The following is a 23,720-nucleotide window of genomic DNA, read 5'->3' as shown; positions in this document are numbered from 1 at the left end:
AAGATGGCTGACCATGAGCTTTGGGCCAAACCGTTCACCTGTTGCAGTGCAGTACAAACTGACATATTTAATGAACATTAGGCTTTCCTGCAATGGAAAAGTCACTTCTCCTCAATCAAAAAAGTACCCACTTGTGCTGTATTATTCTTCCTGCATGGGATTATTGTAATTTTCTACTTTTAGCTTATTTTACATTTTCTGATCCAAAAAGTATGGATCCATCATGAGACTGTCTACTGTTTTTACGCCTTTGTCTGTTCTTAACCACCTGTCTCTTTCCTCCTTCCTCTTCTTCCCTTTCATCCTACTCTTGTTCTCTCTCTCTCTCTCTCTCTCTCTCTCTCTCTCTCTCTCTCCCCCTTCCTTTCCCTCTCTCCCTCCTCCAGGTGTGCTAAGCCTACCAGAGAGCCTGACTCTGCATCGGGACCAACAGCGGTCAGGGAAGAGTGGGGAGGGCCACGCCTACAGTCAGTCGGAGCTACGCTCCATCGAGCAGTGCCTGCTAGCCACACGCGTAGGCAGCATCTCAGAACTCAGTGAGTACACTTAGACTTAGATTGGGTTTTTACACTACCTTTTACATATGTTGTGTTTATGTGTGAGTGGGGGGGGGTTAGAGTTAGCATGTTAGAGTTAGCCCACTCAGGTCTCACTTTACCCCAGCAGAGGAATTACACATGAAGCATCCATGAAAATATGATTTGCCTTTCAAGATGTACCACAGAAGTCCTGATAACGAAGTCAATGTCCGAGTGTTCAATATCCATCCATTATACAAACAATTTAAGGAGATACACATATGCTTTCAGGATCACTATGAAACATCTGTCTTTTTTCCCCATGTCTTCTTTCCCCATCTGTTGTAAGTGTTTTTGAATTCTAATGTGTATATATTTTGTGTTTAATGTGTATTTTATGTTGTATTACATAGGGCCCATTTGGAAAAGAGACCTAGATGTAGGTATCAAATCAAAGCTTATTGGTCGCGTACACAAGTTTACAGAGAAATGCTTGTGTTTCTAGATCCAACAGTGCAGTAATACCTAGAAATACATATTTTTAAAAATAAACACACATAATCCAGAAGTGATATAGGATGAGCCATGACTAGAATACAGCATATACACTAAGTGGCCAGTGCCAACTTTAGCTGCAATGACTGCAACCGAATGCTTCCTGTAGTTGTTGATCTGTCTCTCACATCGCTGTGGAGGAATTTTGGGCCACTCTTGCATGCAGAACTGCTTTAACTCAGCAACATTTGTGGGTATTCAGGCTTGAACTGCTCGTTTCAAGTCCTGCCACAACATCTCAATTGGGATTAGGTCTGGACTTTGACTAGGCCATTCCAAAACTTGTGTTGCTTTTTAACCATTTTCATGTAGACTTCATTGTATGTTTTGGATCATTGTCTTGCTGCATGACCCAACTGTGCTTCAGCTCACAGACGACATGGGTCCCATTATGCCTGGCGAAAACCAAACACTGCATTCCACAGTAAGAACCTTAAACCAACGGTCAAGCATGGTGGTGCTAGTGTGATGGTTTGCAATGCTTTGCTGCATCAGGACCTGGACGACTTGATGCATAGAAGGAACCATGAATTCTGCTCTGTATCAGAGAATTCTACTGGAGAATGTCAGGCCATCCGTCTGTGAGCTGAAGCTGAAGTGCGGCTGGGTCATGCAGCAAGACAATGATCCGAAACACACAATCAAGTCTACATGAAAATGGCTAAAAAAGCGTCACATTTTAAGTTTTGGAATGGCCTAGTCAAAGTCCAGACCTAATCCCAATTGAAGTGTTGTGGCAGGACTTGAAACGAGCAGTTCATGCTTAAAAACCCACAAATGTTGCTGAGTTAAAACAGTTTTGCATGCAAGAGTGGGCTTAATTTCTTCCACATAGATGTGAGAGACTGATCAACAACTACAGAAAACATTTGGTTGCAGTCATTGCAGCTAAAGGTGGCACAACCAGTTATTGAGTGTAAGGGGGCAATTACTTTTTCACACAGGGGAATTGGGTGTTGCATAACTTTCTTAATTAAATAAATAAAATAAGTATACATTTTTTGGGTCATTTGTCAACTCAGGTTCCCTTTATCTAATATTAGGTTTTGGTTGAAAATCTGATAACATTCAGTATAAAAATATGCAAAGATAGAAAACATCAGAAAGGGCAAATACTTTTTCCCTTCACTGTATTACCTCATTGGCCACCTCGTTCATGAAAATGGTTCGCTCCTACAGACAGTGATTCACATGGCTGTGACTTGCTATATAAAGCAGGCAGACAGGCATCGAGGCATTCAGTTACCTTTCAATTGAACGTTGAAATGAGCAAAACGAGTGACCTAAGCGACGTTGAGCATCGTATGATCGTCGGTGCCAGGTGCCGGTTCTGGTATCTCAGAAACGGCTGGCCTCCTGGGCTTTTCACGCATGAGAGTGTCTAGAGAATTGTGCAACAAACAAAAAACATCCAGTCAGCGGTAGTCCTGTGGACGAAAACAGCTCGTTGATGAGAGGTCGAAGGAGAATGGCAAGAATCGTGCAAGCTAACAGGCGCGCTACAAACAGGAGTGTGAAGAATGGCATCTCGGAACGCACATCTCGTCGGTTCTTGTCACGGATGGGCTATTGCAGCAGACGACCACACCGAAAAAACCTTGCCTTGAGTCCAGGTTCCTGTTGCGTCATGCTGTTGGCAGAGTCAGGATTTGGCGTAAGAAGCATGAGTCCATGGCCCCATCCTGCCTGGTGTCAACGGTACAGGCTTGTGGCGGTGGTATAATGGTGTGAGAAATGTTTTCCTGGCACACTTTAGATCCCTCGATACCAATTGAGCAATGTTTCCATGGCCTGAAGAATTCAAGCTGTTCTGGAGGCAAAGGGGGGTCCTACCCAGTACTAGATGGGTGTACCTAATAAATAAAGTGACCACTGAGTGTACGTATAAAGTGGGTGAAAGAGTATGTAAACATTATTAAAGTGACCAGTGTTCATTAAATCTATTGAAGTGTATACTGTAGTGTATGTGAAGAAGTACTGCAACTGTTCCCCAGGTCCCTGCTGTAAATGAGAATGTTTTTCTTAAGCAACAAACCTCGTCAAATTAATACACTGAACAAACATATGAACGCAACATTTTCAAAGATTTTAGTGAATTACAGTTCATAAAAGGAAATATTTCACATTTAGCAGATGCTCTTTTCCAGGGCAACTTCCAATGCATACATTTTCATACTGGTCTCCCATGGAAATCGAACCCACAACCCTGGCATTGCAAGCACCATGCTCTACCAACTGAGCCACACAGGACCAGTCAATTTAAATTAATTAATTAGGAAAAAATCTATGGATTTCACATGACTAGGAATACAGATATGCATCAGTCAGTATCTGGTGTGACCACCATTTGCCTCATGCAGTGTGACACATCTCCTTTGAGATGATCAGGCTGTTAATTGTGGAGTATTGTCCCACTCCTCTTCAATGGCTGTGCGAAGTTGCTGGATATTGGCGGGAACTGGAACACACTGTCGTACACGTCGATTCAGAGCTTTCCGAACATGCTTAATGGTTGACATGTCTGGTGAGCATGAAGAGCATGAAGAACTGGGACATTTTCAGCTTCCAGGAATTGTGTACAGATTTGGGGCCAGGCATTATCGTGCTGAAACATGAGGTGATGTGCATTCAAATTGCCATTGATAAAATGCAATTGTGTTTGTTGTCCATAGCTTATTCCTGCTCATACAATAACCCCACCTCCACCATGGTGCACTCTGTTCATAACGTTGACATCAGCAAACCCCTCGCCCACACGACGCCATACACGCTGTCTGCCATCTGACCGGTACAGCTGAAACTGGGATTCATCCGTGAAGAGCACACTGCTCCAGTGTGCCATTGGCCATCGAAAGTGAGCATTTGCCCACTGAAGTCGGTTACGACGCTGAACTGCAGTCAGGTCAAGACCCTAGTGAGGTCGGCAAGCACGCAGATGAGCTTCCCTGAGATGGTTTCTGACAGTTTGTGCAGAAATTCTTCAGTTGTGCAAACCCAGTTTCATCGGCTGTCCGGGTGGCTGGTCTCAGACGACCCCGAAGGTGAAGAAGCCGGATGTGGAGGTCCTGGGCTGGCGTGGTTACACGTGGTCTGCGGTTGTGAGGCTGTTTGGACTTACTGCCAATTCTCTAAAAAACGCTCAAGTGGACATTCCTGCAGTCAGCATAACAATTGCACACTCCCTCAAAACGTGAGACATCTGTGGCATTGTGTTGTGTGACAAAACTGCACATTTTAGAGTGGCCTTTTATTGTCCCTAGCACAAGGTGCACCTGTGTAATGAACATGCTGTTTAATCAGTTTCTTGATATGCCACACCTGTCAGGTGGATGGATTATCTTGGCAAAGGAGAAATGCTCACTACAGGGATGTAAACAAACTTGTGAACAAAATTTGAGAAAGATAAGCTTTTTGTGCGTATGTACATTTTCTGAGATCTTTTATTTCAGCTCATGAAACACGGGATCAACATTTGACATTTTACGTTTCTATATTATTTTAGTGCCTTCGGAAAGTATTCAGACTTTGTTACGTTACAGTCTTATTCTAAAATGTATAAAAAAATATAATAATAATCCCTTGTCAATCTACACACAATACCCCATAATGACAAATCAAAAACAGGTTTTTAAAAATGTTGGATTATTATTTTAAAAAATTATATCACATTTACATAAGTATACAGACCCTTTATTTAGTACTTTGTTGAAGCACCTTTGGCAGCAATTACAGTCTCAAGTCTTCTTGGGTATCACGCTACAAGCTTGGCACACCTGTATTTGGGGAGTTCCTCCCATTCTTCTCTGCAGATCCTCTCAAGGTCTGTCAGGTCGGTTGGGAAGCGTTGCTGCAGAGCTATTTTCAGGTCTCTCCAGAGATGTTCGATCAGGTTCAAGTTTGGGCTCTGGCTGGGTCACTCAAGGACATTCAGTGACTTGTCCTGAAGCCACTCCTGCGTTGTCTTGGCTGTGTGCTTAGGGTTGTTGTCCTGTTGGAAGGTGAACCTTTGCCCCAGTCTGAGGTCCTGAGCACTCTGGAGCGGTTTTTCATCAAGGATCTCTCTCTACTTTGCTCCATTCACCTTTGCCTCGATCCTGACAAGTCTCCCAGTCCCTACCGTAGGGATGGTGCCAGGTTTCCTCCAGACGTGATGCTTGGCATTCAGACCAAAGAGTTAAATCTTGGTTTCATCAGACCAGAGAATCTTGTTTCTCATGGTCTGAGAGTCTTTAGGTGCCTTTTGGCAAACTCCAAGTGGGCCGTCATATGCCTTTTACTGGGGAGTGGCTTCCGTCTGGCCACTCTACCGTAAAGGCCTGATTGGTGGAGTGCTGCAGAGATGGTTGTCCTTCTGGAAGGTTCTCCCATCTTCACAGAGGAACTCTGGAGCTCTGTCAGAGTGACCATCGGGTTCTTGGTCACCCCCCTGACCAAGGCCCTTCTCCCCCGATTGCTCAGTTTGGCCGGGCGGCCAGCTCTAGGAAGAGTCTTGGTGGTTCTGAACTTCTTCCATTTAAGAATGATGGAGGCCACTGTGTTCTTGGGAACCTTCAATGCTGCAGAAATGTTTTGGTATCCTTCCCCAGATCATTGCCTCGACACAATCCTGTCTCTGAGCTCTATGGACATGCACTGTCAACTTTGGGACCTTGTATAGACAGGTGTGTGCCTTTCCAAATCATGCCCAATCAGTTGAATTTACCACAGGTGGACTCCAATCAAGTTGTAGAAACATCTAAAAAATGATCAATGGAAACAGGATGCACCTGAGCTCAATTTCGAGTGCCATAGCAAAGGGTCTGAATACTTATGTAAATAAGGTATTTCTGTTTTATTTATTTAATCCATTTTAGAATAAGGCTGTAACAAAATGTAGAAAAGGTCAAGGGGTCTGAATACTTTCCGAAGGCACTGTATATGTTTTTGTGAAAACCTTTTCCACTTGAGAATAGTGAGCTCTTGTATAATGATCTTAGGCCCATACACAGTACTGTATCTCTTCCCCTGTCATTTCAAAATACTGTAGTCATTCTGCCATTTTTGGTGGTGAATGAGTGGGCCCTTAATAATTTGAAGAGACACACCGTTCAGTCTGAGAGTGTGGTTGAATGCTTGTCCTCAGCGAATTTCAGCTGACTTAACCGAGAAACGATCTGTGATGTCCAGAAGTGCGGCAGCCTCTAGTCTAGTCAGTGTAGATATATAGAGCCATGTCATTTCGAAGAACACATGCAGAAAGGCTCTAATGCAGTCTCTTTCAGACGTTCGGTCGACGTTTTGCCAACGTTGTTATTGCATATGACACAATGAGAGACCCAAAGCACCCTGTGTGTCCAGCGTCAACACATCATCAAAATGAACACTGATCCAATTCTCTTCCGGATCAGAATGGAGTCCCAGTCCCCAGCGTACAGAGCGCTAAGCCACATCAGCAGTGCTCTGTACATGGAGTATTGATGGGTTCACTCCCGGGCTCATTCAGCTCTGTTGACACTACAAATACAGTGATGCATCTGCGGCGGCAAAGGATGCATCTCGAGCTTGTTTCCAAAGATAATATTAGCGCAGGATGTTTATCTTGTAAATAGACCGGATGACTGTAAAGCATACAGTATTTGCAAAGTTCAATCTGCCAAATGAATCATGGAGAAAAGCAGAAATGTCAGCAGACTAGCTATCAGACTGTCAGAGAGCGAGAGAGGGAGGAAAAGGGAGAGGAGAGAAGAAAGACAGATGATAACATCTCAGATTAGTTTAAATGTAGCTAAGCTGCAGCATAGCCAATTTGCATATCCCAGGTACAGTGTTTTTCCAATGGTATTTAATGTCCATTTAAGAGGTATGGATTCTCCTCTTTCTTAGTACTGTCTTATTTCTTTTGTGTTAAATCCACATTAGTGTATTTGAAATGGCAGTCTGTCAAAGTGCCCACAAAACGGGCCTTCGTCTCTGACATGATTCAACAATAACACAGAGAATCATCTGTCAATCATTGATAAAATGAGGTAAAGTTAGGTAAATCCTCCTCTGACGAGAAATTGATCATGTAATTCTGTACATTAAACAGCAATGGCCTCCTATTCTTGGAAATGTCAATAGCGGACAGCTGAGGATATCCTACACTCAGCACACAAGCTATTTTCATATGGAAATGTATAGATACAACTACTAGGTGAAAAGTACCTCAGGAAAAAAATTCAAAATTATGACCTCAGTGATTGCTCTTTCCACCACCAAAAAAGAGAGTCATGAAGCCAAAGGCCGCATGGATGTAGTAGTACTGGATCCCAGCTAGCTGTCTGCACTGGCACTCCCAGTACTATTACAACCAGCTCCTGTCTGCACTGGCACTACCAGTACTATCACAACCAGCTAGCTGTCTGCACTGGCACTCCCAGTACTATCACAACCAGCTAGCTGTCTGCACTGGCACTCCCAGTACTATCACAACCAGCTCCTGTCTGCACTGGCACTACCAGTACTATCACAACCAGCTAGCTGTCTGCACTGGCACTCCCAGTACTATCACAACCAGCTAGCTGTCTGCACTGGCACTCCCAGTACTATCACAACCAGCTCCTGTCTGCACTGGCACTCCCAGTACTATCACAACCAGCTAGCTGTCTGCACTGGCACTCCCAGTACTATTACAACCAGCTCCTGTCTGCACTGGCACTCCAAGTACTATTACAACCAGCTAGCTGTCTGCACTGGCACTCCCAGTACTATTACAACCAGCTCCTGTCTGCACTGGCACTCCCAGTACTATCACAACCAGCTAGCTGTCTGCACTGGCACTCCCAGTACTATCACAACCAGCTCCTGTCTGCACTGGCACTCCCAGTACTATCACAACCAGCTAGCTGTCTGCACTGGCACTCCAAGTACTATTACAACCAGCTCCTGTCTGCACTGGCACTCCCAGTACTATCACAACCAGCTCCTGTCTGCACTGGCACTCCCAGTACTATTACAACCAGCTCCTGTCTGCACTGGCACTCCCAGTACTATCACAACCAGCTCCTGTCTGCACTGGCACTCCAAGTACTATTACAACCAGCTCCTGTCTGCACTGGCACTCCCAGTACTATCACAACCAGCTCGCTGTCTGCACTGGCACTCCCAGTACTATTACAACCAGCTCCTGTCTGCACTGGCACTCCCAGTACTATTACAACCAGCTCCTGTCTGCACTGGCACTCCCAGTACTATCACAACCAGCTGCTGTCTGCACTGGCACTCCCAGTACTATCACAACCAGCTCCTGTCTGCACTGGCACTCCCAGTACTATCACAACCAGCTCCTGTCTGCACTGGCACTCCCAGTACTATCACAACCAGCTCCTGTCTGCACTGGCACTCCCAGTACTATTACAACCAGCTCCTGTCTGCACTGGCACTCCCAGTTCTTCTCACAACTGGAGACCTCAGAGTGTGACTGGGCCGCCACCTGCAGAGGGGCATCACGCCAGGTAGCGGCAGCAGGCTGGAAAACATTAAGTCATGAAAATATTTGTTTTTTTTAGACATTGACAGATTTAATAGTGTAGGATAGTCAGTTAGGTAGAAAGGGGCTCTTACTGTGTGAGTAATGAACTGTAGCAAAGGCCTGAGAGAGTGGGCTCAGTGGGGTTGAGGTGGGCTTCTGTGGGGGTGAGACCTCCACGTGAAGAAGGTACTTGTGTCCCTGTCCCCTCCATGGTACATACCGGTCGATTCTCTCAAATTGATTATTTTGGATAGCAGAGCACAGCTAGTCTTAGGGTTGTTGCCACTAGGGCAGTCAAATTCCATGTGACCATTTAGTCACGGTAATTAGGCTTCTCCAAGCTCTGATGCTTTTGATGGTCATTAGTAGTCTACCAAACCTGCCTGGTACTCAGCACTCTATTGGCCTTCTAATCACTCTCACATCAATGCAAATGTGATCGCAAATCTAATAAAGAATTAATGAGAGCCCATGAGCTCTTGTTGTGCAACATTTCTATAGGCTATGCAATTGCGTGAAAAAAAAGAGTGATGGCTTCCATTAAAAAGAGGAGGATCCCATCAGCTTTCTATAGGCTAGGCCTACTTTCCTAATACTAAGCACATTGCTTCTCTTTACAACAGGAGCATAGCCTATCTGGCTGGCATGAAAATAAACCACGGGAACAGCGTTTAAGTGCATAGATGACATGTTTTTTTTTCGAGACAGGTGCATGATAATGGACCATTCTAAATCAAAACAAATTTCACACATATATTTTTTACTATATGTAAAGACAATATTAAATCAACAGTCTGAGGGCTGAAAATATTAGCCTATCACTTGTGAACGATATACACTGCTCAAAAAAATAAAGGGAACACTTAAACAACACAATGTAACTCCAAGTCAATCACACTTCTGTGAAACCAAACTGTCCACTTAGGAAGCAACACTGATTGACAATACATTTCACATGCTGTTGTGCAAATGGAATAGACAACAGGTGGAAATTATAGGCAATTAGCAAGACACCCCCAATAAAGGAGTGGTTCTGCAGGTGGGGACCACAGACCACTTCTCAGTTCCTATGCTTCCTGGCTGATGTTTTGGTCACTTTTGAATGCTGGCGGTGCTTTCACTCTAGTGGTAGCATGAGACGGAGTCTACAACCCACACAAGTTGCTCAGGTAGTGCAGCTCATCCAGGATGGCACATCAATGCGAGCTGTGGCAAGAAGGTTTGCTGTGTCTGTCAGCGTAGTGTCCAGAGCATGGAGGCGCTACCAGGAGACAGGCCAGTACATCAGGAGACGTGGAGGAGGCCGTAGGAGGGCAACAACCCAGCAGCAGGACCGCTACCTCCGCCTTTGTGCAAGGAGGAGCAGGAGAAGCACTGCCAGAGCCCTGCAAAATGACCTCCAGCAGGCCACAAATGTGCATGTGTCTGCTCAAACGGTCAGAAACAGACTCCATGAGGGTGGTATGAGGGCCCGACGTCCACAGGTGGGGGTTGTGCTTACAGCCCAACACCGTGCAGGACGTTTGGCATTTGCCAGAGAACACCCAAGATTGGCAAATTCGCCACTGGCGCCCTGTGCTCTTCACAGATGAAAGCAGGTTCACACTGAGCACGTGACAGAGTCTGGAGACGCCGTGGAGAACGTTCTGCTGCCTGCAACATCCTCCAGCATGACCGGTTTGGCGGTGGGTCAGTCATGGTGTGGGGTGACATTTCTTTGGGGGGCCGCACAGCCCTCCATGTGCTCGCCAGAGGTAGCCTGACTGCCATTAGGTACCGAGATGAGATCCTCAGACCCCTTGTGAGACCATATGCTGGTGCGGTTGGCCCTGGGTTCCTCCTAATGCAAGACAATGCTAGACCTCATGTGGCTGGAATGTGTCAGCAGTTCCTGCAAGAGGAAGGCATTGATGCTATGGACTGGCCCGCCCGTTCCCCAGACCTGAATCCAATTGAGCACATCTGGGACATGTCTCGCTCCATCCACCAACGCCACGTTGCACCACAGACTGTCCAGGAGTTGGCGGATGCTTTAGTCCAGGTCTGGGAGGAGATCCCTCAGGAGACCATCCGCCACCTCATCAGGAGCATGCCCAGGCGTTGTAGGGAGGTCATACAGGCACGTGGAGGCCACACACACTACTGAGCCTCATTTTGACTTGTTTTAAGGACATTACATCAAAGTTGGATCAGCCTGTAGTGTGGTTTTCCACTTTAATTTTGAGTGTGACTCCAAATCCAGACCTCCATGGGTTGATAAATTGGATTTCCATTGATTATTTTTGTGTGATTTTGTTGTCAGCACATTCAACTATGTAAAGAAAAAAGTATTTAATAAGATTATTTCTTTCATTCAGATCTAGGATGTGTTGTTTAAGTGTTCCCTTTATTTTTTTGAGCAGTATATATATATATGAATAATGCCCAGCTTGTGTGCAGTAAGGCAAGAAACAGCGAATGCCTATATGCCTATATGTTTTGATAAGGTTTGTATCACAACTAAAGTGGCCAAATAACTTCTTAAAATTAAGCACATTAATCCGCTTTACAATGGGTGTAGAGCCTAACCGGGAAACATACGTAGTATGTCAGTTTCAAGTTTGGGAAACATAATTTTCACCATAAAATGCACCTTTATAATAAAAGCATTACATACATAATCGCATTTGCAATCACTTTTGAGAATGGTGTTTTCCCGCTAATTGATTGCATTTTGGAACATTCGCACTTATAGCCTAGTGTGTTTATTGCTGCGCTTATAATGTGAAGAAATAGCCTAATAGTTTATCACCATTTTAAGCTACACGTTTTGATTTGATGTCAGCCTCATTGCTTAAAAAAAGTTTTGGGGATGCTAGTGGTTGTATTAATTTAGGATCGATCGCATCCCACAACTGTCCCAGACTATGTTTGGAATATTTATTTTTCGCACAGAATATAATAGGTCAACTTTTGTACTATGGGGGATAGTAGATTGACATAGGCTAGTGCTTTTGCTGTTCATTAAGCCTACTCATCTTGAAGGCTGATGAAAAGTACATGTGGACAGTTCTTCCAGTATCTTCCAAATGCACCTCCGAATTGGATAAGGATGCGCGCAGTTGCGTCCCAATGTGTCTGTCTTCACTCGTAGCCTGTGAGAAAGACCTGATCACATGATGGGAATTGGCTAATACAAATGTAACTATCTGAGAGAACCATGCGAGTGAGAGGGGCTTCGTTGCACACAGCCTGGAGAAGGGAATTATAATTAATATATTCAGCCCAAGGGCACAACGGCCACTATCCGCAAAAGTCCTGGATTTTTTTTAAGGGGCATTACGGCCACACAAAGGGGATGCTGCTGGGAAATTTTAGGTATTATCAAGTGCGTGCCAAATGTTGAATGAGAGACTGATTGTGTGCCTCCTGTGCAAAAAAAACAAAGCAGAGCTTATGCCTTTCAAATTATCATTAGAGTCGCATCATGCAGCCTTAGAATGTATTAAAAATCAAAACATATAGCCCAACGTTTGTATCACAACTAAAGTTGCATAAATACCTCTAAATGAAGAATATAGGAGGACCCGTTTCTTTGCTAACCGCTCAACACAGAATAGCTGCATGTGCGCACTCCCTTGGAAATCGTTTGGAGAAAATCTCCTTTCTATTTTATTCAGCTCTGTTCAATTGTATTCTTCATACTATAAAATAATATAAAATAATACCACGGAATTCTAAGCAAATCTTGTCTGCTAAATGAACTAGTGTAGCCCACAGCCATATAGCATAGCCAGATCAGGACCTAACATAAGGACAACTCAGAGGATGCTATTCTGTTCTTCTGAAATAGACTACATTTTCTTCATATTATGTTTCTTTTGACCTGTTTAAAATAAATCATGGATTTATTGTGAAGGTGTAGGCTATATTACATGGATTTATTAGACTTTTTAAAATGTAGATGTTCCAAAGGTCTGCATCAGTGGCTTGTAGGCGCTCACCGGCTGGCAAAATGTTATTACACACACACAGGGTTCAATTCTTGGGCCGACTCTCTTCTCTGTATATATCAATGATGTCGCTCTTGCTGCTGGTGAGTCTCTGATCCACCTCTACGCAGACGACACCATTCTGTATACTTCTGGCCCTTCTTTGGACACTGTGTTAACAACCCTCCAGACGAGCTTCAATGCCATACAACTCTCCTTCCGTGGCCTATAACTGCTCTTAAATACAAGTAAAACTAAATGCATGCTATTCAACCGATCGCTGCCTGCACCTGCCCGCCCGTCCAGCATCACTACTCTGGACGGTTCTGACTTAGAATATGTGGACAACTACAAATACCTAGGTGTCTGGTTAGACTGTAAACTCTCCTTCCAGACTCACATGTAAACTTACCGATCCTCGACTTTGGCGATGTCATTTACAAAATAGCCTCCAACACCCTACTCAACAAATTGGATGCAGTCTATCACAGTGCCATCTGTTTTGTCACCAAAGCCCCATACACTACCCACCACTGCGACCTGTACGCTCTCGTTGGCTGGCCCTCGCTTCATACTCGTCGCCAAACCCACTGGCTCCAGGTCATCTACAAGACCCTGCTAGGTAAAGCCCCGCCTTATCTCTGCTCGCTGGTCACCATAGCTGCACCCACCCGTAGCACGCGTTCCAGCAGGTATATCTCACTTGTCACCCCCAAAGCCAATTCCTCCTTTGGCCGCCTCTCCTTCCAGTTCTCTGCTGCCAATGACTGGAACGAACTACAAAAATCTCTGAAACTGGAAACACTTATCTCCCTCACTAGCTTTAAGCACCAGCTGTCAGAGCAGCTCACAGATCACTGTACCTGTACATAGCCCATCTATAAATAGCCCAAACAACTACCTCTTCCCCTACTGTATTTTTTTATTTTTTTATTTTGCTCCTTTGCACCCCATTATTTCTACTTTGCACACTCATCTACTGTCAAATTTACCATTCAAGTGTTTTAATTGCTATATTGTATTTACTTCGCCACCATGGCCTATTTATTGCCTTTACCTCCCTTATCTCACCTGATTTGCTCACATTGTATATAGACTTATTTTTCTACTGTATTATTGACTGTATGTTTGTTTTACTCCATGTGTAACTCTGTGTTGTTATATGTGTCGAACTGCTTTGCTTTACCTTGGCCAGGTCGCAGTTGTAAATGAGAACTTGTTCTCAACTTGCCTACCTGGTTAAATAAAGGTTAAATAAATAAAAAATAAACAAGTTGCCTGTCACGTTCGTCGTAATGAGCAGACCAAGGCGCAGCGTGAGTTGAGTTCCACATACTTTATTTCACAGTGAAACTACAAAAACAATAACCATAACGTGAAAGCCGTAGTGCAACAAAACACTAACACAAACAATATCCCACAAACGCAGGTGGGAAAAAGGGCTACCTAAATATGATCCCCAATTAGAGCTAACGATTACCAGCTGCCTCTAATTGGGAACCATACAAACCACCAACATAGAATTCCAAATGCTAGAAACCCCCCTAGTCACGCTCTGACCTATACACCATAGAGAACCCAGAGGGCTCTCTATGGTTAGGGCGTGACATTGCCACCAAAACTGAGTTCCAACCAGGCATTTTACATTCAAAACATGTTGTATTCAATTGAGATGTCCTTATATTCAAAGGTAAATGTATTTTTATAATTTAGTATCTCCATGGCAATGGGTTTCAATTAACACTGGCTCTTATCAACCAAACATTCTAATTCCAACATTCTACCTAATTGTTTGGTTTGGTTGTGTAATGTCATCATGTTTTAATGTAGTTGTAATTTCATGCTGTCATATAAAAAAAATAATCATTGACCATAAAGTACAGTGACTAGATTGTATTGGGATGACATCAAATCCAAATGTTATTATATGTTTGCCACCCAGAACCATCATGGCAGTGGCGTTTACAATCAATATACTGTACTGCCCTAGCCCGGATTCCAGTCTGTTTCTGTTCTATTGCCAACACCTTATGGAATTCATCACAGGACATACAGATACGTCAATGTCAATCCCAGGCCTTTTTCTATAATTTTTCTTTGTCCTGATGTCACAGTTGATGGAAATCAGTATGTTGGTCCTCTCTTTCTTCCAAGCATTGATTTAGCAGAGCTCTGCCTAAGTGCAGGTTGTCCACAGTTCACACTGCTAATGGCCATTCACAGAGAGAGAGAAGAGAGAGAGAGAGAGAGAGAGAAGGGCAACCAGTGAAGAACAAACACCATTGTAAATACAACCCATATTTCTTTATTTTTCCTTTTGTACTTTAACTATTTGCACATCGTTACACCATTGTATTTGAAATGTCTTTATTATTTTGGAACTTTTGTGAGTGTAATGTTTACTGTTCATTTTTTATGATTTATTTCACTTTTGTTTATTATTTATTTCACTTGCTTTGGCAATGTTGACATCTGTTTCCCATTCCAATAAAGCCCCTTGAATCGAATTGAATTGAGAGAGCAAGTGTTATGTTGGGAGCTACGAATCATACCAGGACATTGGTCATCTTCTTGCAGTAGGGTGCTGAATGTGAATGTAAAGCCAAGACCTCAACAGTCAGCAGTGGACCTTACTACTACGCGTAGCTCCCTGAAGGAAATCGTTTTGGCAGCAGAGTGTCATTGCGCTGTAGGATTTTTCATCTGTGCACTTGAGCACGGAAGGTTGCTCTGACTGAGAATGTTCTGGCATTCTTCCTGTACTGTACATACACACATGCACAGATAAGCAGCAACATTCTCATCTTGATAATATCATTATGTTTGTCAGCTGTACTGTCAAGATAGCAATCACTCCTCTCTTTTCTTTTAATCTTATTTTGATCTCTAATAGGCAGAACCATCTTTTGGTTAAACACATGTAGGAATTTATGTCCTGGGTCCCTCTTTGCTTGCACTCAATGCACTGTGTGTGCTTCTATCCACTCTCCTGCAACAACATGTTGGTGTGTCTGTATCTGCATTCAGCTGCATGCACTAATCAAATAATAACAATCATTTGGTAGGTGCTTATATTTGCCTTGTTTCACACAAGTGTGTATTGTAAGCTTGTGTGAGATGGAAATGTGTTCATCTATAATCTATAGCGCTGTGGCATGGTGACTTTAGGTCTCTGAGGGATTCACAGACAGGCCCAGCACTAGGTCACTCTGTTCCCTTCTCAAAGCCTGCAGTATGACTCCTCAGCCCAAGAGCATTTAAGGAAGGACTGTAATCTGTGATGTAATGGTGCCCATGATGACTTGGATCATTTATGATGATGAGCTCTGATTTACTGTACTGCAATGTTTTCTTGATTCTGGCAAATCAAACCCACAGTTTCACCTGCTATGTTCCTGTGCTTCTGTCAGAGCCTTGGAGAGAAGCGTCCTGGACCTACACAGGCCACTCACAATTAAACACGATCATGGTTGATTGACAGCAAATCCTCCAAAATAGCTGTGATTTCCCCCGCGCAAATTTGTAGACTACACTACACATTCTCCAACTGCTAAGACAAGATCTGATTAGAAGTTGTAGACAAACTATAGCCAATGCCATTTCAAATTTGTATCTAGCTAGTACTGGTAAATGAATAGTTTAGTCATGGCTCCAGTGAGACGTTCTCAGCCGCTACCCCATTAAATAGTCATTACACATCATGCTTGAATGAGCGCTTGGCTGTTATGTGGGCACTGAATAGCTGGTAACTGACCCCTCAGATGCCAACACTCATAAATCCCCCTTGTAAATATAAGCAGTGCGATTGTACTCCTGAGAAGTTATCTTTTGATGAGAGCGCCTCAGCCTGTCGATAAAGTGGATGGTGCCCTGTAGAACACTTGAAAAAAGCATCTCTAGCCTGTCTTGTCTCCTACTTCGGTGCTCATTGTTGATGTAAAGAATGAGCTTGGTTGGATGAGACATTGATTACTAGCAGTGGCTTGAATCCCATGAATCGACTAATGGCATTGTAGACTAGCTCTTGAGGCTAACACAACGGACAGTCCAGTGTTCATGGTGAAATGGTAGCTCTAGCAGATACTCCAAGTTTCATTATTTCCATCTGTATCTGTATTTGTATTTATTATGGGTCCCCATTAGCTAACGCCAAGGCAATAGCTACACTTCCTGGGGTCCAAACACATTAAGGCACTTACATTACATATAAAACAAAAGATAAAACAGTACGTCATATAGCATTATTACACCACTACATATATATATACAATACAAAATGTATAATACCACCGTACAACAATATTGCTATGTACGTGTGTATAGAATGCGTACGCTAGTGCTTGTGTGCGTATATGTGTGTGTCTGCACTTTTGTGTGTGTCTTTTCACAGTCCTCGCTGTTCCATAAGGGGTATTTTTATCTTTTTTTTTTTTATCTGATTCTACTGCTTGCATCAGTTATCTCACACAGAGTTCCATGTAGGCATGGCTCTATATAGTACTGTGTGCCTCCCATAGTCTGTTCTGGACTTGGGGATTGTGAAGAGACCTCTGGTGGCATGTTTTGTGGGGTATGCATGAGTGTCCGTAGTTTAAATAGACAGCTTGGTGCATTCAGCTTGTCAACACTTCTTACAAAAACAAGTAGTGATGAAGTCAATCTCTCCTCCACTTTCAGCCATCTGTAGCAGATGGGTGGTTGTTTTACTGCACTTCTAGAAGAAGCTCATTGTCTGTGAAGCCTATGGCACTGTGCTGTGCCAGACAGTATTGCTGTTGGGTTGTTGGGTTTAGTAATCTCACTCCTCAGCCCGACGGCTGCCTGCCTGCCTGCCTGCCCGCCACCCCACTCCAGGAAATGTCACATGCCAGCGTCAATAAGAGATGAGAATGTCTATTACCCCATCGCCCTGAGCTGCCCACCTCAGTCCCCGCTCCTTCCACTGCTCATGGGGGCACTATTAGCCTGGTTGCCATCTCTGTTCAGCTATTACATGCCACTCCTGTCATTTGTCAAGGAGTGGAATGTTAGTTAAAAAGACTGGTGCCGAGGCTAGGGCACTATTACACTGTATTCCCATTTGTACAATTAGTGTGTGTGTGTGTGTGTGTGTGTGTGTGTGTGTGTGTGTGTGTGTGTGTGTGTGTGTGTGTGTGTGTGTGTGTGTGTGTGTGTGTGTGTGTGTGTGTGTGTGTGTGTGTGTGTGTGTGTGTGTGTGTGTGTGTGTGTGAGAGCGTGTGTGTGTGTGCGTGTGTGCATTTGTGTGTGTGTGTGCAGGCTTTCATGCATGCATGTGCAATGTCATCATACTGTTCCATACAATGCTGCACTGTTTCCCTTATCAGTCGAGCACTGACATCTTTCAGGTCTGCTGGCAGGGAGATAGACTGTTGATTCCCAACATCCAATTCCCCCTTTTAGTGATGCCTCCACATCTCTCATTGTCACGGCAAAATGGAATCTTGGCAGTAGTCAAGCCGCACAATTATGATGCTAAACAAGCCGTTTGTCTCTTTGAATGACTGTCCCCATAGAAGCATCCCTTTATTGGTACAACTGCTAGTTGTTGTGTCCACTGAATGAGTTTGGTGAGAAATAGATCCTTCTGAAAGAGCACTCTTTAGTCTTTAATTGAATGCAATGTGTTGTGATTGTGGAACAGACCCTTATGTGTGAATGTGAAACCAATGGAACGTGCCATTACAGTATTACTTGGTTGACAAAGACTAGCACAATGTCATTCTATATCAGGAAAATATACAGTATGTTTGTCTCATGATTAATAATATTATATACATAAGATGTGTTTTTCGGTTATGTACAGTACCAGTCAAAAGATTGGACACACCTACTCATTCAAGGGTTTTTCTTAATTTTTGTATTATTTTCTACATTGTAGAATAACAGTGAAGACATCAGAACTATGAAATAACACATATGGAATCATGTAGTAACCAAAAAAAAGTGTTCAACAAATCAAAATATATTTTATATTTGAGATTCTTCAAAGTAGCCACCATTTGCCTTGATAACAGCTTTGCACACTCTTGGCATTCTCTCAACAAGCTACACCTGGAATGCTTTTCCAAGGTCTTGAAGGAGTTCCCACATATGCTGAGCACTTCTTGGCTGCTTTTCCTTCACTCTGCGGTCCAACTCATCCCAAACCATCTCAGTTGGGTTGAGGTCGGGTGATTGTGGAGGCCAGGTCATCTGATGCAGCACTCCATCACTCTACTTCTTGGTCAAATAGTCCTCACACAGCCTGGAGGTGTGTTTTGGGTCATTGTCCTGTTGAAAAACAAATGATAGTCCCACTAAGCGGAAACCAGATGGGATGGCGTACCGCTGCAGAATGCTGTGGCAGCCATGCTGGTTAAGTGTTCCTTGAATTCTAAATAAATCACACACCATCACACCTTCTCTATGCTTGACGGTGGGAACCACACATGCGGAGATCATCCATTCACCTACTCTGCGTCTCACAAAGACACAACGGTTGGAACCAAAAATCAAATATTTGGACTCATCAGACCAAAGGACAGATTTCCACCGGTCTAATGTCCATTGCTCGTGTTTCTTGGCCCAAGCAAGTCTCTTCTTCTTCTTGGTGTCCTTTAGTAGTGATTTCTTTTCAGCAATTTGACCATGCAGGCCTGATTCACACAAGTCTCCTCTGAACAGTTGATGTTGAGATGTGTCTGTTACTTGAATTCTGTGAAGCATTTATTTGGGCTGCAATCTGAGGTGCAGTTAACTCTAATGAACATATCCTCTACACCAGAGGTAACTCTGGGTCTTCCTTTCCTGTGGCGGTCCTCATGAGAGCCAATTTCATCATAGCGCTTGATGGTTTTTGTGACTCAGTTGGTAGAGCATGGTGTTTGCAAGGCCAGGGTTGTGGGTTCGATTCCCACGGGGGACCAGTACGGGGGAAAAAATGTATGAAATGTATGCATTCACTACTGTAAGTCGCTCTGGATAAGAGCGTCTGCTAAATGACTAAAATGTAAAATGTAAATGTATGACTGCACTCAAAGAAACTTTAAAAGTTCTTGAAATTTTCCGGATTGACTGACCTTCATGTAATGATGGACTGTCATTTTTCTTTGCTTATTTTAGCTGTTCTTGCCATAATATGGACTTGGTCTTTTACCAAATAGGGTTATCTTCCGTATACCACCCCTACCTTGTCACAACACAACTGATTGGCTCAAATGCATTAAGATGGAAGGAAATCCACAAATGAACTTTTAACAAGGCACACCTGTTAATTGAAATGCATTCCAGGTGACTACCTCATGAAGCTGGTTGAGAGAATGCCAAGAGTGTGCAAATCTGTCATCAGGGCAAAAGGTGGCTACTTTGAAGAATCTCAAATCTCAAATGTATATTTTGATTTGTTTAACACTTTTTGGTTTCTACATGATTCCATATGTGTTATTTGTTATTCTAAAGTTTTTTGGTGTCTTACATTCTTGTTCTAGAATGTGAAACAAAAAAAAGAAAAAACTTTGCGAAATATATATATAGTAACAGAAGTGTACGGGGTGATAGGGCCCAGGTGTTTCAGAATGTTCTGCCATGATAGAGATGTAGAAGTATATAGCCTACAGTATGTTTCTAATGCAAAGTAATATATAAAATGTGTTTCTTCCCTATACAGTAGCAAAAGGGTGAGGACTAATACTTGTTGTGTCAATGAGTTAAATACTGCAGCCTTTGAAACCCACGTTCAGTTTTACTGATTCTCAGTGGGATTGTATCTGGGCCCAGCTGTCTCATTGTCTGGCTTCCACGTCTGCGTGGCATTAGAAGGCAATATGTCGTGTCCCTTCAGCCCAGTAAAAAGTTTGTGGGAAACAGTTTTTGGCAAAGAGTGTTTGCATACTAAGCGTCTGGAGAATATTCTAATTTTATGAGGAAATCTTTTTAAGCAGAGAGTTTGAGTGCCACTGTAGGCCCTTAAAGTACAGGAGGATTATGCAGAGCATGAGTAAATAGCAAGGAGAGTATTATGTATATAAATATTAATATTTCATAGAAACCATTCGTGGCTACGTTTTTACTCGACGAAAGCTCCTTTAGAGAAGATAGTTATGAACCCTGTCTGTCTGTCTGTCTGTCTGTCTGTCTGTCTGTCTGTCTGTCTGTCTGTCTGTCTGTCTGTCTGTCTGTCTGTCTGTCTGTCTGTCTGTTTTCAGGGTGTTTCTTCACCATGGGGTCTAGACATTCCCAGTATAATCTATCGCCCCTTACAGTGTGTTGCGTGCGTGTGTGTGTGTGTGTGTGTGTGTGTGTGTGTGTGTGTGTGTGTGTGTGTGTGTGTGTGTGTGTGTGTGTGTGTGTGTGTGTGTGTGTGTGTGTGTGTGTGTGTGTGTGTGTGTGTGTGTGTGTGTGTGTGTGTGTGTGTGTGTGTGTGTGCGTGCGTGCGCGTGTGTGTGCAGGTGGACATTCCTTCCATTTCTTGATGACCTTCTTTTTGTCCAGCTCCTGATATTAATATGGATGTGCGTACCCCCCCATCCTTTCATTGTGCACTGTAGGTGACCTGGTCTCCCGGGCCATGCACCACCTCCAGCCACTGCATGTGAAGAGCCACAGCAACGGGACGCCCATCCACCAGAAGAGCAGCTCAGTCCACTGGGAGCCTGAGGCGCTCTATACCCTCTGCTACTTCATGCACTGTCCCCAGATGGAGTGGGAGAACCCCAACATAGAACCCTCCAAGGTTACCCTGCAGACAGAGAGGTAACACGCACACACAGAAACAAACACAAACAAGCAGCAACACAGTGACGGACACACTCACACACCTCATGGGATATACAGTATTCAAAGTATTCACATTTTCTTACGTTACAGCCTTTCTCTAACATTGATTAAATAAATAAAAATAAATACCCCACAATGGCAAATTATGCAAATGGATAAACAACAGAAATACCTTATTTACATAAGTATTCAGACCCTTTGCTATGATACTCGAAATTGAGCTCAGGTGCATCCTGTTTCCATTGATCCTCCTTGAGATGTTTCAACAACTTGATTGAGTCCACCTGTGGTAAATTCAATTGATTGGACATGATTTGGAAATGCACACACCTGTCTATGTAAGGTCCCACAGTTGACACTGCATGTCAGCAAAAACCAAGTCATGAGGTCGAAGGAAGTGTCCGTAGAGCTCACAGACAGGATTGTGTCGAGGGACAGATCTGGGGAAGGATACAAAAAAGATTCTGCAGCATTGAAGGTCCCCAAGGACACAGTGGTCCTACATCATTCTTAAATGGAAGAAGTTTGGAACCACCAAGACCCTTCTTAGTGCTGGCCAAACTGAGCAATCGGGGCAGAAGGAACTTTGTCAGGGCGATGATCAAGAACCTGATGGTCACTCTGACAGAGCTCGAGAGTTCCTCTGTGGAGATGGGAGAACCTTCCAGAAGGACAACCATCTCTACAGCACTCTACCAATCAGGCCTTTATGGTAGAGTGGCCAGACGGAAGCCACTGCTCAGTAAAAGGCACATGACTTGGAGTTTGCCAAAAGCCACCTAAAGACTCTCAGACAATGAGAAACAAGATTCTCTGGTCTAATGAAACCAAGATTAAACTCTTTGGCCTCTTTGGCTTTAAAACCTCGTGAAGCGCTCGTCCCGCATGCAGGATCAACATCCAGCGAAAAATCATATCGCCATATTCATAACCGAGCCATAGCAAAATGTAATAATTTTTTTTTCTCAAATATAGGAGTATTTTATATCGTTTTATAGATACACCTCTCCTAAATCGAACCACGTCGTCCGATTTCAAAAAGGCTTTACAGCAAAAGCAAAACATTAGATTATGTTAGAGGAGTATATCGTCAAAGTAGCCACATAGGCATTTTCCGACCAACCACTTGCATCACAAATAACCAAAAAACAGCTAAATGCAGCACTAACCTTTGACAATCTTCATCAGATGACACTCCTAGGACATCATGTTACACAATACATGCATTATTTTGTTCGATAAAGTTCATATTTATATATAAAAACAGCATTTTACATCGGCGCGTGAAAGTTGAGAAACAATTTTCCCTGAAATGCATCCGGTGAATCAGCACTGCAATTTACTAAATTACTATTCGAAAACATTTTTAAAATGTAATATTGTCATTCAACGAATTATAGATTAACATCTCGTGAAAGCACCCGCATTGCCAGATTTAAAAATAACTTTACTGGGAAATCACACTTTGCAATAAAAGGGGATGCTATACTCAGAAAAATAGGCTAGCGATACAGGTCAGTGCCATCTTGGAACAATCGAATACCAAATCTACTCTTGTATACTATTGTAAATATTCCCTTACCTTTGATTATCTTCATCAGAAGGCACTTCCAGGAATCCCAGGTCCACAACAAATGTAGTTTTGGTCGAAAAAGTTAATCATTTATGTCCCAATAGCTTCTTCTTGTTAGCGCGTTCCGAAGGCTACTCAAAATGTACCGCAGTGCGTGTTCGTTCAAATATGTCAAGCGTTGTATAACATAAATCTTTAGGGCCTTTTTCAACCAGAGCTTCAATAATATTCAAGGGGGACGGTTGCATTGTCTTTCTAAACGTTTCAATAGGGTAGGGTAGCCAAGGGTGCCCGCGTCATAATGGTAATGGCCCTCCCCCTATGACCAAGTTCCACAGCCTCTCATTCGGTCAGTTTGTACCGTAGAAGACTCAAACCACTTTGTAAAGACTGGGGACATCTAGTGGAAGCCATAGGAAGTGCTCAATGAATCCTAACTCACGGTGTGTTTTATAGGCAAAGTGCTGAAGTTGAGTCCGCAAATCAGATTTCCACTTCCTGTTAGGATCTGTCTCGGGGTTTTGACTGCCATATGAGTTCTGTTATACTCACAGACACCATTCAAACAGTTTTAGAAACTTTAGGGTGTTTTCTATCCACATCTACTAGAGGTTAAACTCTTAGGCCTTCCCTCTGGCTCAGTTGGTAGAGCATGGTGTTTGCGACGCCAGCATGGTGTGTGCAACGCCAGGGTTGTGGGTTTGATTCCCAGGGGGGGCCAGTACAAAAAATTAAAATAAAAAATAAAAAAAAATGCATGAAATGAAATGTATGCATTCACTACTGTAAGTCGCTCTGGATAAGAGCGTCTGCTAAATGACTAAAATGTAAATGAATGC

The 23,720-nt window shown here is 43.3% G+C and overlaps 1 protein-coding gene across 3 annotated transcripts in view; it reads left to right on the top strand.

Moving 5' to 3' along the window:
• btbd11b (BTB (POZ) domain containing 11b) overlaps positions 1-23,720 on the top strand; it is a 142,482-nt gene that overhangs the window by 93,717 nt on the left and 25,045 nt on the right. For all 3 annotated transcript variants that reach the window (XM_014148219.2, XM_014148218.2, XM_014148220.2), the window contains exons 2-3: positions 387-536; positions 21,080-21,284. In XM_014148219.2, coding sequence (XP_014003694.2) covers positions 387-536; positions 21,080-21,284 — 355 coding nt within the window. The remainder of the gene's footprint in view (positions 1-386; positions 537-21,079; positions 21,285-23,720) is intronic.

Source organism: Salmo salar, chromosome ssa16, assembly GCF_905237065.1.
Source record: "Salmo salar chromosome ssa16, Ssal_v3.1, whole genome shotgun sequence".
Classification (NCBI taxonomy): Eukaryota; Metazoa; Chordata; class Actinopteri; order Salmoniformes; family Salmonidae; genus Salmo; species Salmo salar.
This window is presented reverse-complemented; position numbering and strand designations above follow the sequence as displayed.